Source organism: Mchenga conophoros, linkage group LG5 (assembly GCF_057382185.1).
Source record: "Mchenga conophoros isolate Kocher_MC1m ecotype Shallow Benthic linkage group LG5, M_conophoros_male_GT1.1, whole genome shotgun sequence".
NCBI classification, from domain to species: Eukaryota; Metazoa; Chordata; class Actinopteri; order Cichliformes; family Cichlidae; genus Mchenga; species Mchenga conophoros.
The window spans coordinates 29,091,004-29,109,342 of NC_140530.1; the positions used below are offsets into that span (position 1 = coordinate 29,091,004).

Genomic DNA, 18,339 nt, shown 5'->3' on the forward strand with positions numbered 1-18,339 from the left:
TTAGTTTTTCTGTCTTCATTTATATCGGAAGTGGTAGCAGAGCTGTACGTTTTAATTAGTTTCAAAAATCTCTCAGTCAGAACATGGTATGTCATGTTTAGGTGGAAACTAGTGAGCTAACTTCCTGCTAACTTCTAACTCCGTTAAATTTAATAACTTCTGTTTTCATGGATGCTTGGATGTTAAACTTAATTGTTACCCCTGGTAAAGCAGCAACGCTGATGATTTTATTGAAGATTAAAGAATTTAGACAGTTTTTAACTCTGTGTTCGTTTGACTTTGGGACCTGAAGCAGACGGAGTTTTGGACCCAGATTATAGTGATGGGATTTCCGGCTCTTTTTAGAGAACCGGCTCTTTTGGCTTGGCTCTTTAGGTTGTTTTGTTGATTTAATTAATTTATTATTAACAATAATATAAAATTATGCACAAAAGGAATTACTAATGTAAAAAAAGTGGTTTTATTTATATATGTTTATATATATAAATATGTGGTGGCCCCTAGAGACAAAGCACGTACAAACTCCAAAACACTTTTTTTTTTTTTTTTTTTTTTAGTATTTTATTTGTTCCTGAGTAAATCGGTTTGGCTGAGATTAAAGTTATAGTTTTTACATCCATCCATCTTCATCCGCTTTATCCGAGGCCGGGTCGCGGGGGCAGCAGCCTAAGCAAAGAGGCCCAGACCTCCCTCTCCCCAGCCGCCTCCTCCACCTTATCCGGGGGAATACCAAAGCGTTCCCAGGCCAGCCGAGAGATATAATCTCTCCAGCGTGTCCTGGGTCTGCCCCGGGGCCTCCTCCCGGTGGGACATGCCTGGAACACCTCACCCAGGAGGCACCCAGGAGGCGCCCAGGGGGCATCCTTGTCAGATGCCCGAACCACCTCAGCTGGCTCCTTTTGATGTGGAGCAGCAGCTGCTCTACTCTGAGCCCCTCCCGGATGGCCGAACTTCTCACCCTATCTCTAAGGGAGAGGCCAGCCACCCTTCGGAGGAAACTCATTTCTGCCGCTTGAATCCGCGATCTCGTTCTTTCGGTCACTACCCACAGCTCGTGGCCATAGGTGAGGGTAGGGACATAGATCAACCGGTAAATTGAGAGCTTCGCTTTTACACTCAGCTCCCTCTTCACCACGATGGACCGGTGCAGCGTCTGCATTACTGCAGCTGCAGCCCCAATCCGTCTGTCGATCTCCAGCTCCCTTCTCCCATCACTCGCGAACAAGACCCCGAGATACTTGAACTCCTCCACTTGGGGCAGGAACTCATCCCCGACCCGGAGTGGGCACTCCACCCTTTTCCGGCTGAGAACCATGGCCTCAGATTTGGAGGTGCTGATCCTCATTCCCGCTGCTTCACACTCTGCTGCGAACCGTTCCAGTGCGAGGCCCTCACCCGATGAAGCCAACAGAACCACATCATCTGCAAAAATCAGAGATGAGATTCTGAGGCCACCAAAGCGAAAGCCCTCCGCCACTTGGCTGCGCCTAGAAATCCTGTCCATAAAAATTATGAACAGAACCGGAGACAAAGGGCAGCCCTGGCGGAGCCCATCACCCACCGGGAACATATAGTTTTTACACAGCTGAATAAACGTCAAGCAGACAACTGATTATTAGAAGTGTGAGATGCTCTAGAATATACTCTGGTGTCCCGTTATATTTTAGATAGCAAGGAGTTTATTAAACTTCACCGAAACGATCTGCAAATTTCATTAAAATGTAATAAACTATCATCTTGTCTTTATTTTTAGTTAGCACATACCTTAAACACTTAAAGCTGTAAGCTAATGATAGTTATATAAGAGCAGATGCATGCTGGTGCAATAAGCTGTACATTTTACGTCCAATGGATGCATGATCTGATTAGTCAACTAATCGCAAAAATAATCGGTGACTAGTCGACTATCAAAATAATCGTTTGTGGCAGCCCTAATTGTCACACATCCCTGAGTGCATCTTGAGTTACAGCTGGTGTATAGGTGACTTACAATGCAAGGCATATAAGCTAATTTGAATTCACTAAGACTCAAGATTTCTTGTTACAGGACTATGGGATTATAGTTCTCTGGCTTTTCTGTGTTGTGCAACCTGGATAAATATGTTTTAACAAACGGAGTCTAGTGATGTTGGGGAAAAAAAAACTAGTAAAGGATTAATAGTTCTTTCACCTTTTGATGTTTAAGCAAAATTTCTACCACTTGTTATTTGATCTATAAAATATTTAGGTGCTTTCCAAAACCTTTCATGTTAGTGAGCTGCACAGAGTTAAAATTTTGTCTGGAAATATTTGGACAGAGACAATTGCCATAATTCTGCTGTATTACCAAGCATTGAGTTGTCTTCTTTGTAATTATACTTCTTCTACTTACCCTAACTGTTCTCAGTTTCTTGTTTTGTTTTAGGTTTTTTGTTTTAAGGCGTACTGTGTCCGGTTGCTTCAATAATTGGCATTGTGTGCTTCAGATCATGAGCCAATAGTTTGAATCTTGTAGTGAGGCTTATGCATTTTCTCCAAACGTCCTCCATTCATAACAGACTTGGATGACGGCCTGATTCGTGCAGTCTCCTCTGAACAGTTGATGTAGAGATGTGTCTGCTGCTAGAACTCTGTGTGGCACTTATCTGTGCTCTAATCTTAGGTGCTGTTAACTTCGGATTTCTGAGGCTGATGACTTAGATTATTTTTATCCTCAGCAGCAGAGGTGACTCGTCGTTAATAAATGCTAAAAAGAGACCAAGAAAGAATCAGAATCAGAAAGGGGTTTATTGCCAAATGTTGAGCAGGTTTACAACATTAGGAAATTGCTGCGGTGCTTCAGTGCAAACATAGTGTCATAAATAGCACTTAAATAGACATGAAAAAATAAAAGTAAGGATAAGAATTAAAAGTGCTACGTAGAAAGATATGTGCATGAGCTATGCATGAGATATATACATGAGAATAAGAATTAAGAGTGCTACGTTGAAAGATATATACATGAGTGCAGGTGGTGATCAGTGCCAATCATGGAATGATGCAGTGAACACAGCGTAGGGTCATGTGTTAGTAGCGGGAACAGTCATATGGTTATTGTTCATGTGTCCAACAGCAGAGGGGAAGAAACTGTTCTTATGGCGAGAGGTTCTGGTGCGAATGGACCGGAGCCTCCTGCCTGAGGGGAGCAGGTCAAACAGACTGTGTCCAGGGTGAGAAGGGTCAGCTGAGATCCGAGCTGCACGCCGCAATGTCCTGGAGGTGTACAGGTCCTGCAAAGATGGGAGTCTGCAGCCAATCACCTTCTCAGCAGAGCGCACAACACGCTGCAGTCTCTGTTTGTCCCTGATAGTGGCTCCAGCGTACCACACGGTGATGGAGGAGGTGAGGATGGACTTGATGTTTGCGGTGTAGAACTGCATCATCGTCCGTGTTGGCAGGTTGAATTTCTTCAGCTGCCTCAGGAAGTACATCCTCTGCTGGGCTTTCTTGATGACGGAGGTGATGGTGGGCTCCCACTTCAGGTCCTGGGTGATGGTGGTACCCAGGAAGCGGAATGAGTCCACAGAGGTGATGGGGGTGTCAGTCAGGATGATGGGGGGGAGTGGGGCTGTGTGCTTCCTGAAGTCCACAATAATCTCCACTGTCTTCTGGGCATTCAGCACCAGGTTGTTGTGGCTGCACCAGGACACCAGACGTTCAACCTCCCTCCTGTAGGCAGACTCATCCCCGTCCGAGATGAGTCCAATAACGGTGGTGTCATCTGCAAACTTGATTAGCTTGACAGACTGGTGGGTGGAGGTGCAGCAGTTGGTGTACAGGGAGAAGAGCAGAGGAGAAAGAACACAGCCCTGAGGGGAGCCGGTGCTGATGGTCCGGGAGTCCAAGACATTCTTTCCCAGCCTCACATGCTGCTTCCTGTCCGTCAGGAAGTCAGTGATCCACCGGCAGATGGGGTCAGGCACATTCATCTGGGAAAGCTTGCCTCGGAGATGGTCTGGAAGGATGGTGTTGAAGGCAGAGCTGAAGTCCACAAACAGGATCCTGGCGTAGGTTCCTGGGGAGTCCAGATGCTGCAGGATGAAGTGTAGGGCCATGTTGATGGCGTCGTCTACAGACCTGTTGGCTCTATATGCAAACTGCAGGGGGTCCAGGAGGGGGGCCGTGAGGGTCCTGAGATGGGAGAGAACTAGGCGCTCAAAAGACTTCATGACCACAGATGTCAGAGCCACGGGTCTGTAGTCATTTAGTCCAGTGATCCTAGGTTTCTTGGGGACAGGGATTATGGTGGAGGACTTGAAGCAGGCAGGCACATGACATGCCTGCAGTGAGGAGTTGAAAATGCCAGAAAACACTGGGGCCAGCTCGTTTGCACAGTGTCTGAGGGTGGCAGGAGACACGCCGTCTGGGCCGGGAGCTTTTCGAGCATTCAGGTTCTTAAGCTGCTTCCTCACATCTGCTTCATGAATATGAAGAGTTGTGGTGGGAGGAGGTGGTGTGAAATCCTCTTTTGTGTGGGGTGAGGAGGGGGGTGTTGTAGGTGAACAGTTTGAAGGTGGTGATGGCTCTATGGAGGGGGGAGAGGTGGGGGAATTAGTGTCCAAAGTGCCTCTATTGTTGGGGCCGTTGGAGGTGTGAAGGCTGCCTGATGGCTCGTCAAAACGGCAGTAGAAGTCGTTAAGGGTGTTGGCTAAGAGCAAGTCATCAGTGGAGTGGGGGGTTTTAGGCTTGTAGTTTGTAATATTCCTAAAACCTTTCCACACAGAAGCCGAGTCATTCTCTGAGATCTGCTGCTGCATCTTCTCAGAGTGCTGATGTTTAGCAATGTCCACTTCTTTAGTGAACCTGTACTTGGCCTCTCTGTAGCAGTCCCTGTCTCCGCTTCTGAACGCCTTTCTCTTTTCCAGCCACAGCTTTTTGAGTTTAGGAGTAAACCAGGGTTTGTCATTGTTATAACTCACCCTGGTGCGTGATGGCACAATGCTGTCCTCACAGAAGTGGATATAGGAGGTGACAGTGTCCGTAAACTCGTCCAAGCTGTTAGAAGCAGCCTTCAATGTGTCCCAGTCTGTGGTCTCCAAACACGTGCGAAGCTCCTCCACAGCCTCGTTGCTCCACAGTTTTTTAGTCCTCACGACAGGTTTGGAGAGCTTCAGCCTCTGTCTGTACACGGGGATTAGGTGGATCATGACGTGGTCAGAAAGTCCGAGTGAAGCGCGGGGCACCGCGCGATAGGCCCCGCTGATCGTGCTGTAACAGTGGTCCAATGTCCTCTCCTCTCTGGTCGGGCATTTAATATACTGCTTATATTTCGGAAGCTCATGGCTCAGATTGGCTCTGTTAAAGTCCCCAAGAGCAATGATGAGAGTGTCCGGGAATGTCCGCTCCGTGTGGAGAATCTGCTCCGCGAGTGCGCACTGAGCTGCCTGCGCATCTGCGTCTGGCGGGATGTAAACAGCGGCCAGGATGAATGAAGCAAACTCCCGCGGAGAATAAAACGGTTTGCAGTGGATAAAAAGATATTCCAGAGAGGAAGAGCAGTGCTGAGCAATCACTGTCACATCTGTGCACCAGCCACTATTGATGTAGAAGCAGAGACCTCCACCTTTGGACTTACCGGAGAGAGCGGCCTGCCGGTCCGCGCGCAGCAGATGGAAGCCCTCCAGCTTGAGCGCGCAGTCTGGGATGTTCTCACTGAGCCACGACTCCGTAAAACATAAGACACAGGAGGAGGCAAAGTCTCTGTTCATGCTTCTCATCAGGGCCAGTTCGTCTATCTTATTCCCGAGTGAGCGTACATTGGAAAGGAAGATCCCAGGAAGAGCAGTTCGCAGTCCGCGTCTCCTCAAACGCACGAGTGCGCCGGCTCGCTTCCCTCTCTTTCGGTGTCTCCCTTTCCTGGTCAGAGTCAGCAGTAAATCTGCCGCAGATGCGACAAATATTGGAAATAAATCCACAGGCGTTGTAGTCCTGTAGTTAAGGAGCTCTTCTCTGGTGTACGAGTATCCAGAGGAGTGCCCAGACACAGAAGAAATGCACAAAAACAAAACAAAAGTAACGCACTGAAGCACCAGGGCGACCATACGCGGCGCCATCTTTGACTGGAAAAAAAAAAGGGGTGTTGATGTGTCAGACAGGTGTTGTTCAGTGATCTTGCCTGGAAAAAAAAACATGTATTTCAGTTCAAGTCAACCCCATAATAATAATAATTGTTATTGTTATTGTTATTATTGTTATTATTATTGGAGGGTTTTTGGTTTTCTGAGAATGGGTTAGGGTCCTCCATCCTAATGTACAAAAGGCTTGAAATTCAAATTTCAAAATCGGAGGACACATCAAAAGGCTGAGTTCACAACAAATCTTCAGTCAGAGTATCTTTTATCATTCCTCTCAATTCAAACAAATTGTATTTATATGGTGCTAAATAACCACAGCAGTTGCCTCAGCGTAGGGCTGTGCGATATGACCACAATCTTATATCCCGATATAAGAATTCTATCGTCCCGATAACGAAATGAATCACAAAAATGTAACATTTTCTTTAAATTCTGTGACTCTCGGGCAGCTGGTCTTGTGTAAAGTGTTTCCAGCTGCGCGTCATGTAGCTGGAGTCAAGTGTTTTAAACGATGCATGAAACTATACATTTTTAGACATAAGTTGTAACAGCCGCCGTTTTCTTTGTGTATTTATTACACGGCGTGCTGCGGGGAAAAGCCTGTTCTAACTTTTGAGTCTAAGGTTTATTTTTTAGCACCTGGCGGCTCCTTTTTACTTCTCATCCGTAAATAATCTGCTCTTTCACGTGATTTAGTTTATTTTGAAAAGTCTCAACAGGCTCTTGAGCTTTATTGTGAAAGGTTTATGTGGAACATAAACAACCGGATACGCGATGGTGTTACCGTCGTTGTTGCTAACCGCAATGCATAAAAACAGGTGCTTGTCCGTCTGTAGTGTGGTTATATAAAATATAAGAGAAAGAGAGAACTTTAAGAAATTAATATAGCCACTACAGTGACCATCAAAACGATGAAAAAATATTGCCGTAAACAGTTTATTTTGCGACACCACGAAACAAACGATAGCGTAAAATGAAACATTGGACGTTTTTATATCGTCATCCGATATATATCGTTATATCGAACAGCCCTAGCTCAGCGTTCTCTATATTGTAAGGTAGAGACCATAAAAGGGTCTTCAGTTGCAGTACTGCTGTAATGTCTACTGTGTGTGAGTGAGAGAGGGTAGTTTTCACCAAATCTATCTATTCCTGATTGTTAATGTCCTCTTGAGCACTTCGCCCAGGCTGAGCTACCTGAGGCTTTGTGGTAGCTTATGTCACCATGTTCAGACTCATGCTCCTTCAAAAGTGCAACAAACTGTCTGGGGTTCAGTGCCATGGCTTTGATGAAGCTAACTGTTTTAGTTAGTTAATTAAAATGTTGCTGACATAACTTTAGCACCGACTTGCAGAACACCTCCCGCTTATAATGCAAAAATACCAGTTTCAGTTCCGGGTTCTTTTCAGCCATATTATTTTGCATCCGCTTAAAAAGTCTGACATTTTGTCCTATCAGATTTTGACAGCAATCACTTTTAACACCTGCTACTTTGTCCCATTTTTGTTGTTTTGTTCCCTGGATGTGTAAAGGTTGCTTAAACGTACTTGTTGCTTTTGCAGCTTTGCTAGCAAAGGTTTAGATATCTGTTCCAACTCTGCTTAAGTCAAGTTCTTGTATTTCATGGGGTAATCCGGTTGTTCTAGCTTTCTCAGCTTTCCAAACAAGCTGTACTAACTTAATCATGAGTCAGATTTTGTTGTTTGTTTTGTTTTCACCAAATTAAACCATTCAGGTGTGGAAAAACATCTTTATCACCTCCTAGGCAGTACCAAGCAGAATGATTGACAGCAGATAAGTGTTGAGTGATGTCTTAAGTTCTTACAGCACAGAAGAAAAATCTGCATACTTTAAATCTACTGCTGCTACAGTATTGTTTGAATAATACTCATAATTTTGGTATACAGCATGAACTTGGATGCGATCTGTCAAGTCAAGTTGGCTTTATTGTCACTGGCTACTTTGTCTTTGAGTGTCTGCTCTGGCGCATCAAATGAAGCACTTCTTGTTCACTGGTTAACTGGCCAATCCCGGACGTTTGTATCGGCCTGCTTAGACTTACTGCTCTATAACCACACAGCTGCATCGGCTGCTTGCAGCTGCATTTTCACTCTGAATGAAACCTGCAAGTGAAACGGCATCAACCAAATAGGCAACCAGTCCTTTCATTTGGTAGTAGTCTGTGTTCTAGTAATCTCACAGTCGACTAAAGCACATCCAGGGTGTGCTTAGATCGTGTATTAGATTCCTCTTCTTCCTTTTTTATGTGTTGTGTGTGTGTGTGTGGGGTTTTCTTTCAAAAATTTTTTTTTTTTTGTGTGTGAGTTGGGCTTGGTTATATATATTTAGGGTATATTTTGTCTCCGATGTAACTTTGATTTGGAAAATGCTTTGAAATATCAAGCTCTGCTTTATAACTTAACATCTTAATCTTTAAGTTCACTGTTCACTATTTTTCCACAAGAGATAACTGTTGGAATTGGTTTAAATACTAGTATTGGAGCAAAACATACGGGTGGGCACAATTTTGGTATTTTGAAGACAAAGCGCATCAAATGTCTGTCACAATTCTGTTTGAAACTTGGTGGCTTTCCATTCAAGTTAATGGTCTTTTTACTCTGCCAAAAATGAAACCTAAAGCCAGTAGTGGTTAAAAATGTCTGTTTAGCATTTGGGGGGGCATTCTAGGTTAAAAAGACAAAGGGTTTTGTGTATGTGCGGCAGTGTTTGAGATCACTACCTCTGCCACGCATCATGTGATCATTAAAACGTCAGCTGAACACTCAAATCGTCTAGGTCCTCAGAGAAACAAAGTAAGTTTCAGGGGACTTGCAGCCAACTGAAGCATTTCAAGTCAATCGCTCTGGTGTTGAACCATTGAGATAGAACTGGAGAAAGTTACATAATACCCAAGTTTAAAGGCATTTTAGCACTTTTAGTAATGCACCCTGCAGTTTAAAAAAGAATGTGGTTTTTTTTTTTATGTTTTGCTTTTTTTGTCAACTAATTTAAGAGTTTCTCATGTAGTTAAAAACTTAAGTCATTGCAGTTGGTTGATGACCTTTGCTACATGTTGTTATTGTTTACTGTCTCTATAGAGATCGACAGACCACGTGACTTTCGCGCGTTGCATTGTAGGTACGAGTGGCAGGAAAATCAAAACACTGCATCAAGCGCTAGCATTTCCAGCACTGGTAACCATTAATTCTGCGGTTTTAATCCATACTTGCATTTTATTTGCCCCAGAAACAGTTATGTACAAAACGAAGGAGAACACGGCAGGTCCGTACAAAGACTTGACAAAAAGGCAAAAAAAAAAGGCAAGAGGAAAAAAATCAAAGGAGTGAAACAGTTAGACCTAGAGCTGGGCGATATGGACCAAAATTCATATCTCGATATTTTTTAGCTGGATGGCGATATAAGATATATATCTCGATATTTTTTTTAATCCCATAAAGTAAGAACAAAAAGAGAGTTCTTGGTCAAAGGTACTTGTCCCAGATGTCACACATGTAACTTTTATTAAGATACAACTGTAGATGTACACGAAAAAATTGTCAAAAATAAATTGTCAGCATTTATTAAATAATAATGCTCCATTTTTTTTCTTTTCATACATAACAAAAAGCTAAAAATTGTAAACTAAATGTAAAATGTAAACTAAAAAGATGCAGATCTAAAATAACAAAGGCATCTTGCTCTTTAAAAAGTGCTTACACTGAATTAAAGTTTTCTAAAGTGCTTCTTTGTGTGTATTGCTGAACAATCATCTGGTACTTTGTGCAAAAAACCAAACATGTAAACAGATTGAATGAAATTAACAAAATTACATTCTTTGGTCAGTGGGTCTTTGTGCAAATCTCCAATGACAATAACAATATAGAAAGAACACAAACAAGCAAGGCCAACAACTGTACAGCTTACAGATTTTGTGCCAGGAAAACTAATCTGTCAACATTATCAGGCTTCAACGATGCCCTGTGGCAGGTTACAATGTTTCCACTGCAACTAAAAATCCTTTCAGAAGGGGAGCTGGTAGCTGGCGCACAAAGATATTTCTTGGCCAGGAGGCTCAGTGCTGGAAAGGCAACTTCATGTTCCTTCCACCATTTGAGAGGGTCAGCATCACTCTCTACACAAACTGACAACAGGTAGCTAGAAAATTCATTTTCGATTGCTTCCCTTTTTGTGAAACCAGTGTTGGTGGCTGTGCTGTGCTGGAAGAAGCTTGCCAGTGATCTCTTTTTTTTTAGCTGTGTGTCCTACTGCTGCTTCTTCTTGGTCTGCAGACTCAGGCACGGCTGGATCAGTCAGCTCAGACAAACACGTACCCTGATAGCTGAGCAGAGACTCTGCCTCCAAGATGAGTTTATGTTTTAGTGCATTAATCTTCTCACTAGGGATGTATTTCGCCCTGAACCGTGGATCCACAAAAGAAGCCATGTCCAACAGGTCACTGGTGGATGGATCTGCATATTTATTGTTGAGGTAATCCACAATGCGGGTCTTGATGGATTTACACAGCTCACTATCCTCCTCTCCAGGTGCCAGGAGACTAGTGTTAAACAGGTGTAGCACAGGTCTGACATAGGACAGGGTCACATACTTCTCTCCTGAAAGTGCATCAGTGAAGTCCTGACAGGGTTTGAGAGCTTTCTGAACTGCTTCCAGGACCTCTATGTCCTGCCAAGTAGGGACTAGAGGTCTGGTTTTCATGTCGACAGAGAGGACTTTAGAAAGTGCTCTTTCCTGCTCCAGAACTCTCTCTATCATGAGAAGCCTTGATCCCCAGCGAGTTGTTGCCTCTGTGAGTAGCTGGTGACTTGGAAGACCCAGCTGTATTTGCACTTCAGCCAGCTCTCTTCTCTTCCTCCAGCTGTAGGAGAAGCTGCTGACGACTTTCTTACACAGAGAAATAGCCCGGGTAATGCGGGCATCATCCATAGCATGTCCTGTGACACACAAAATACAAACTTTTAAAATCACTTTAATTGTTATGTTAAGATGCTAATCACTCAAAGGCAAATTAACATCCATCTCAGTTGTATAGAATGTGATGCATAAGACTTAACAATATTTGCAAAATGTGTCGTGTATTGTATAACCTAGAAATGGTTCTAGTTAAACTATCTTGGTAAAATCACCAGATCACCAAATGATTAGAACATGTTTTTTTTCGTTTTTTTTACACCTTTTAATCTCACTATGTATTTAAAAATGTATCCCTGTCTTGTCTCAGCTGTGGTCCTCATTTAGTGTCACAACTCAATCTAATACAAAGACAAATACACCCCAATACGTTTATTGGATTTAATAGGGATAGTTTATTTATTTGTTCAACTAACTTTCGATTTCTAAGTGATAGATGTATATGCTGGCTATGACTTATGAAAATATTTGTCTTGTGGTCCATAGGCATGTTTAGCTCTACAAGAGACTCTATACACTTTTCATTTATTAGCGTTTTTTTTTCCAAATCAAAAAATTCAGTATTGCACTTACCAATGGCCAGATGAAGCCTGTGACCAAAACACTGGATCCTCGACCACTTGTTCAGTTGAACCGCCTTGACAATATTAGCCCCGTTGTCAGTTGTTATAGCAACCAGTCCCGTCGGGTTGAGCTTCCAGGTTTTGAGCACATCCTGCAGGGCTTCAGCTATATGCTCTCCGGTGTGGTCTTGAGGAAAGTAGCTGGTCTGGAGACAGGCAGTTTTCAGTTCCCAGTCTTCCATGAAATGTATAGTCACACTCATATATGGCTCGCATGTCCTGCTGGACCACATGTCGGTTGTCAGTGCGAAGTGAGACACTTTGGTGAGCTGGGCAGCGAGACTCTGTCTAACATCAGTATACATTTTTGGCAGTGCTTCTCTGGTGAAGTATTTCCGGCTCGGTAACTGGTATCTTCGGTCAAGAGTTTTTAGCAGCTGTATAAAGCCCTCTTGTTCCACAGTTGAGATGGGGACCATGTCTTTAGCAATATGATAGGCCACTGCTTTAGTAATTTCCCCCCACTTCTCACTTTTTGTATCATATGGCACAGCACGAGTATATGAGTGTTGTAAGGTGGTCTGTTTCACGGCAGGAACCTCGGAAGACTTTGCGGTCTGGGCTACAGCACGCAATTTCACACACTCTTCATACTGCACTTTATGGCGCAGTTGTAAATGGTGGTAAAGATTAGTGGTGCTCGAACCTTTCGTTGCGACGCTTTTTCGACATTCTCTACAGAATACATTATTCTGCTGCTCATCTGACACTTTGAACCCGAACCATCTCCAAATAATTGAGCCATTGGTTTTCTTTTTTCCGACGAGCTCCTCTTCGCTAGCTCCTGTGTCCATCTTGTTGCCAACTGGAGGTTTAGCGATGGGGGAGGGGGTTTGTGTTCAGTGAGGGTGAGAGGCGGGGCAAACAAACCCAGACGAGAGAGAGGCAAAATAGCGGCTCCACAAGTGTAATTATAACGCAACATAGACTATATCGATATAAACGATATTGTCACAGCTTATGTCTTGTATAAAAATATATCGATATTTTTTAAAAAATCGATATATCGCCCAGCACTAGTTAGACCCATACGAGCATACAGAGTGGACTAAAGACGTGAATCACCAATGAAAGGCTCAGAAAATGAGACTAAGAACCCACGCTGAAAATTTAAAAAAGTCTTTGCAGATGTTTAAAATTTAGCAAAAACAGAAATACTGTATTTTCCATTGCCAGTGTTTTTTGCACCTATAAGTGTTATTAGTAACCTTTTAGAAAGTGTTGTTAGCATGCAACAGTTTGCATATCAAAGTACAGATAAGCTTAAGCAAAACTAGCTGATGTTAAAGACATGGTCCCCATCTCAACTGTGGAACAAGAGGGCTTTATACAGCTGCTAAAAACTCTTGACCGAAAGGCCTGAGCATTTCAAAGGTTACTGTGTCTGATGTGGGCCTGTCTGATCATTACTGTGTTTTCTTTGAAAGTAAAATCTCAGCCCACACAAATATATCAACAACAGTGATCACAAAACGGTGTATAACTGAACACAGTAGTGCAATTTTTAACCAGGTCTTCCCATTAACACCTGACCTGCCCAGAGGGTCAGTCAATGAGCTCGTCAATAGCTTCAATGCTAACATGTTAAATGTAATGGACACTATTGCTCCCATTAAGGTGAAGGTTATCTCTGGAAGGAAAAAGTCTCCATGGAGAAACTCCACACTGGTGAAAAAAGAAAAAAGAGAGTGTAGGAAAGCTGAGCGCAGATGGAGAAAAACAAACCTCCAGGTTCATTATGACATTTATAAAGAGAAACTTCACAATTATAATTTACAACTGAGGAATGCAAGGAGGTCCTACTTCTCTGACATCATCACTAAAAACAGCCATAATGCTCGGGTCTTATTTTCTACAGTTGACAGGCTAACAAACCCTCCTGTGTCAGTGGCAGCTGAACTTCATTCGACCATGGCCTGCAATGACTTTGCCAAATTCTTCACTGAAAAAATCCAAAAAATTAGACAAGCAATTGGTACATCAACAGCAGATCCAGGATATGTACTGTGTCCACCAAAAAACTGTTTAAACACCATGAAACAGTTTCAACCTATTAACAGCAAAGACCTGGAGGACATCTTAGGTAAACTGAACTCCTCCTCCTGCTGTTTAGATGTCCTGCCAACAAGTTTTTTCAAAAAGGTCTCAAAGACTTTAGAGTCAGACCTGTTACAGATCGTCAACTTTTCTTTATTATCAGGTGTGTTTCCAGAATCACTAAAAACTGCTGTAATCAAACCTATACTGAAAAAGGACAATCTTGACAAGACACAAATGAACAACTACAGGCCGATCTCAAATCTCCCGTTTTTAAGTAAGATCATTGAAAAAGCAGTTTCTCAACAGCTCAGTTACTTCTTAAAACAGAATAATTGCTACGATGCCTTCCAGTCAGGTTTTAGACAGAACCACAGCACTGAAACCGCTCTGACCAAAGTGTTTAATGACATATGTCTGAATACAGACAGTGGAAAAATGTCAGTCCTAGTTTTACTGGATCTCAGTGCAGCATTTGATACAGTTGACCACAACATATTACTCAAACGACTGGAGAACTGGACAGGTCTTTCAGGAACTGTACTAAACTGGTTCAAAACATACGTAGAAAACAGGAAATACTTTGTATCAATAGGTAACTTCACATCTGAGCAGACAAGTATCACATGTGGAGTTCCCCAAGGTTCCATCTTGGGACCCCTTCTGTTTAACATCTACATGCTCCCACTGGCACAGATTATAAACAACAACAAAATAAACTATCACAGCTATGCAGATGACACACAAATATATATATCACAATGTCACCAGGAGACCGAGGCCCTGTACAGGCTCTTGGTAAATGCATTGAGGAAATCAATGACTGGTTGTGCCACAATTTTCTCCAGCTAAACAAAAACAAAACTGAGGTAATAGTCTTTGGCGCCAAAGAAAAACGATTACAGGTCACCAGAGAACTTCAATCTATACATCTAAAAACCACAAACCAGGCGAGAAATTTGGGTGTAGTGATGGATGCAGACCTAAACTTAGAAAAACACATTAAGACAATAACAAAGTCAGCTTACTATCACCTCAAGAATATATCAAGGATAAAAGATCTGATGTCTCAACAGGACCTGGAAAAACTAGTCCATGCATTCATCTTTAGTAGGCTTGATTACTGTAACAGCATCTTTACAGGTCTACCTAAAAAATCAGTCAGACAACTACAGCTCATTCAGAACTCTGCTGCTCGAGTCCTCACTAAGACCAAAAAAGTGGACCACATCAGTCCAGCTCTGAGGTCCTTACACTGGCTGCCTGTCCGTCAGAGGATAGACTTTAAAGTTCTGATGCTGGCCTATAAAGCTCTGAATGGTTTAGGACCAAAATACATCAATGACCTCCTGACCCAGTATGAACCATCCAGATCCCTCAGGTCATCTGGATCCGGTCTTTTATCAGTTCCCAGAGTCAGAACCAGACACGGAGAAGCTGCATTCAGCTTTTATGCTCCTTATATCTGGAACAAACTCCCAGAAAGCCTCAGATCAGCTGAAACACTCAGTTTATTTAAATCCAGGTTGAAGACTCACCTGTTCTCAGCTGCATTTGAATAAAGCACCAAATCCACACTTTAAGCTTAAATTTCAAAACTTACATTTAACTACTGATTTTATCTACTGTTTTGATTTTATATACTGGTTTGTTTGTTTGTTTGTTTGTTTGTTAATTAGTTAGTTTATTTGCTTGTTTTAATCAATTTTAAATCATGCTTTTTATTTGTTCTTGTTTCTAATGTCTCTGTAAAGCACTTTGAATCACCTTGTTGTTGAATTGTGCTATACAAATAAACTTGCCTTGCCTTGCCTTAAGGTGAGGTTGATAAACACAGTTGGCAATTTGGTAGGACTTGTTTCAGTGAAACATGGTCTCATGTGTTTAACCTAGATGAGTAACTACCATGTAGCAAGCAGTGGCAAGTCAGAGCTGTAGAGCTGACTATTAAAGAAAGAAAATGGGCTGGTGTTTCAGCATGCAGCAGTCATTATTCCAGTAGCCTTGTTAGACCACAGTTTGCAGTACCAAAACACATAAAATTGCTCTCAAGCTGATGGTAAATCACACACTTCTGGAATGTGGGTATAAATTTAGTCACTTGGAAGCAAATGGTTACAGAGGCTGACAGCCTTTAGCTGTGTTCTTTAAGGTTTTAATTACTAGGTGCCGATAAAAGCGACATAATTTGTGTTACTTCCACTGTATACCTACAAAAGAAGCCCAAACAGTATTTTGAATTATCGTGATAATTATTTTGAATTTTAAATCCTATTCTTCTATTTTATCTACCTAACAAAGAAAGAAGGACAAAAGACAAATTGTAGACGAGAATTGGAGATGAATAATAACTAATTAAAAAATGGAGAGTCACAGGACAGCCAGTAGCCTAGGCTTTGCAGTGTCATTGGGGGAGAATTCAGAGTTACCTGAACCAGTGCTAACTACATGCTTTATGGAAAGGGGAAGTTTTAAGCCTAATGTCTTCATGCTTGCTCAATCATCCAGGTAAGGATATATTTAAAAAAAAAAAGTTGAATCTGTTCATCTGGATGTAGTGTTTTCAGTGGAGAAGCATTTCGTCTCTCATCCAACTAACTTCTTCATTCTAGTAACTTGACTGAAGACAAAGTGACTCCCACTGAAAGAAGTGCTCTCTTGGGGTGATATGATACTATGAGGACTTTAAGATAAGATGGGACCTGATTATTCAAGACCTTGGATGAGTTAAGGATTTCTTGATTCTATTATGGATTTAACAGGGAGCCAATAAAGAGACGTCTGTATCGGAGAAATATTATCGCTTGATGGTCCCTCTCAGTACTCTTACTGCTGGCCAAGGTAATACCATCCAGAATAAGAATCGGACACAAACATTTTTGGCCAAGAATAATGACTTAAGTTTTTTGTGAATTTAAAAAAATAACTTGCATTAAAAATTTATAAGTCATCCAGGTTTTTATGTTTTAACAACATACTGGGAGTTTAACTAATTGGTGTGTGTCGCCTGGGTTCATGGATAGATAAAGCTGCAAGTCGTCTGCATAGTAATAAAATATATGCCATGCCTTCTGATAACACTGCCAAAGGGAAGTGTTACGTTGCTCCCGGTGAAGACCAGTGTGGAATTTAATTTGCCTTATGTATTTTAAAAAAGGAGAAAAAAAAAAAAGGACTTATTTGAGATCATTAGATCAATATCATTCAAAACGGTGAAGTATCTTTAAATACCTACAGCACAGAGCGGAGTCCACTCTGAGGCTATGAAATCATTTAAGCTTCACTATGGTGAGATCTACTGCCAGCTTGAAGGCCTGTGGTACGCACTGGATTAATATAAAGAGGTTGAGCATATGTAAGCTTGAAGCATTAATAGTACGACGTCTTTGAGCAGTCTCAAAGGAATGGGGTCTAAAAGGCACGTCAATTGTTTGGAGGAAGTAATTGCTGAAGTAACTACTGAAGTTAACTCAAAGAGAAACCTACAGTTGTTATATTTATTTCAGTGATGAATAAGTAAGACTTTTGCAGTGTAGTAGCAGTTCAGGGTTGAAATGGCACATTAGCATGAGAGAGCAGATGTTTCTCTGCTAGACAAATGTACTGCGCTGTTGAGAGCTGTTGCATGAAGAAAGAATGATTTCCTGTCTTAGTGGCAGCAGGAAGTGAAACCACTTTCTTTAACACTTCAAGCACTCACTCTTCATTAAACAAGTGTTCAATTCAATTTTATTTATATAAAATTATATCAAATCATGTTTTTAATCTTGTATCATAATTTTTGGTTGAAATGATTCAATTACACCACCTCAGCTGATAAACACATTTAAAGTTCTCAGTTTAAGGAGCCAGGTGGAAACTATTACATGGCATGACCCATATACACCATTTGGTCTCATTGCTATAGAATAGCAGTGTCTAGTTCTTTTCAGAAAACACAATGTACAAGTATAGCAGTATTTCTACAAACTGGGTGTGTTCACAGAAATATGTTGTTTCTGACTTTTTGCTATGTAGTGCTGCAGATAAATTGTTTGGCCATTTCATGTCTTGAAATATTGTAAACCTTTATTTATTCATATTAGTTTTTTGTTTTTTTTGTCTGTCTTTATGCCCTGGTTTCCAAAGTGCATAACGAGGCTTGATCTGAAGAGGTATAAAGGTGGTAAGGTGGCTCTGAAGGTTGATATTGTCTAATAACGAGCCAGCTCTCAATATTTGCTGTTCCAGCTGTATAGTGATGTTTGATTACACTGCTGCTGTCAGTAAACTGACTTCTCCCTCAAGCATTAATCTGCCTATTAAAAGTCTCCAGCCCATGTGTTCGCAGCTGCAGCAGTACATACTGATGTTAACATTTTATGTTCAGGCGCCTCTTATCAAAACATCTCACTGTGAGCTCAGCTGCAGGAGTCCGAAGGTCACAGCATCCAGGCCCAGGAGATAGCACAATGGTAGATGACTTCCCATGCATGGACAGTACAGAATCTAAAAAATGTACAGATGATAAAGATGATGCAGCATTTGCAGTTCTTGTAGTCAGTTTGCCCCAGTTTGAGACTGGGGAAAAAAAACGGTGTGAGAACCAGCAAGATGAATTGTAAAGTGCCCAGGGTTGTTCTCGCTCCTCAAAATCAGGCAAATGCTGCAAAACTGA

The 18,339-nt window shown here is 41.9% G+C and overlaps 2 protein-coding genes across 3 annotated transcripts in view; one reads left to right on the plus strand and one right to left on the minus strand.

The window, feature by feature from the left end:
• ccdc71 (coiled-coil domain containing 71) overlaps positions 1 to 18,339 on the plus strand; it is a 28,497-nt gene that overhangs the window by 5,750 nt on the left and 4,408 nt on the right. Inside the window, exon 2 of one of the 2 annotated variants that reach the window (XM_085274735.1) lies at positions 18,052 to 18,136. The exons of the other annotated variant lie outside the window; for it this stretch is intronic. The gene's annotated coding sequence lies outside the window, so the exon portion shown is untranslated. The remainder of the gene's footprint in view (positions 1 to 18,051; positions 18,137 to 18,339) is intronic. 2 annotated transcript variants of the gene reach the window in all.
• Positions 9,552 to 11,849, minus strand: LOC146574793 (E3 SUMO-protein ligase ZBED1-like). Its single transcript, XM_085275617.1, has 2 exons — positions 11,596 to 11,849; positions 9,552 to 11,045 (listed from the first exon to the last, which is right to left on the minus strand). The coding sequence occupies exons 1-2, from the start codon at positions 11,846 to 11,848 to the stop codon at positions 10,258 to 10,260; spliced, it is 1,041 nt and encodes a 346-aa protein (XP_085131743.1). The 5' UTR covers position 11,849; the 3' UTR covers positions 9,552 to 10,257.

Bases quoted from the DNA above. Each gene is read 5' to 3' on its own strand.
- LOC146574793 (XM_085275617.1), bottom strand. From the start codon at position 11,848: ATGAGTGTGACTATACATTTCATGGAAGACTGGGAACTGAAAACTGCC. The intron at 11,046-11,595 runs GTAAGTGCAATA...TGTGTGTCACAG, and splicing joins CAGGCTTCATCTGGCCATTG to GACATGCTATGGATGATGCC.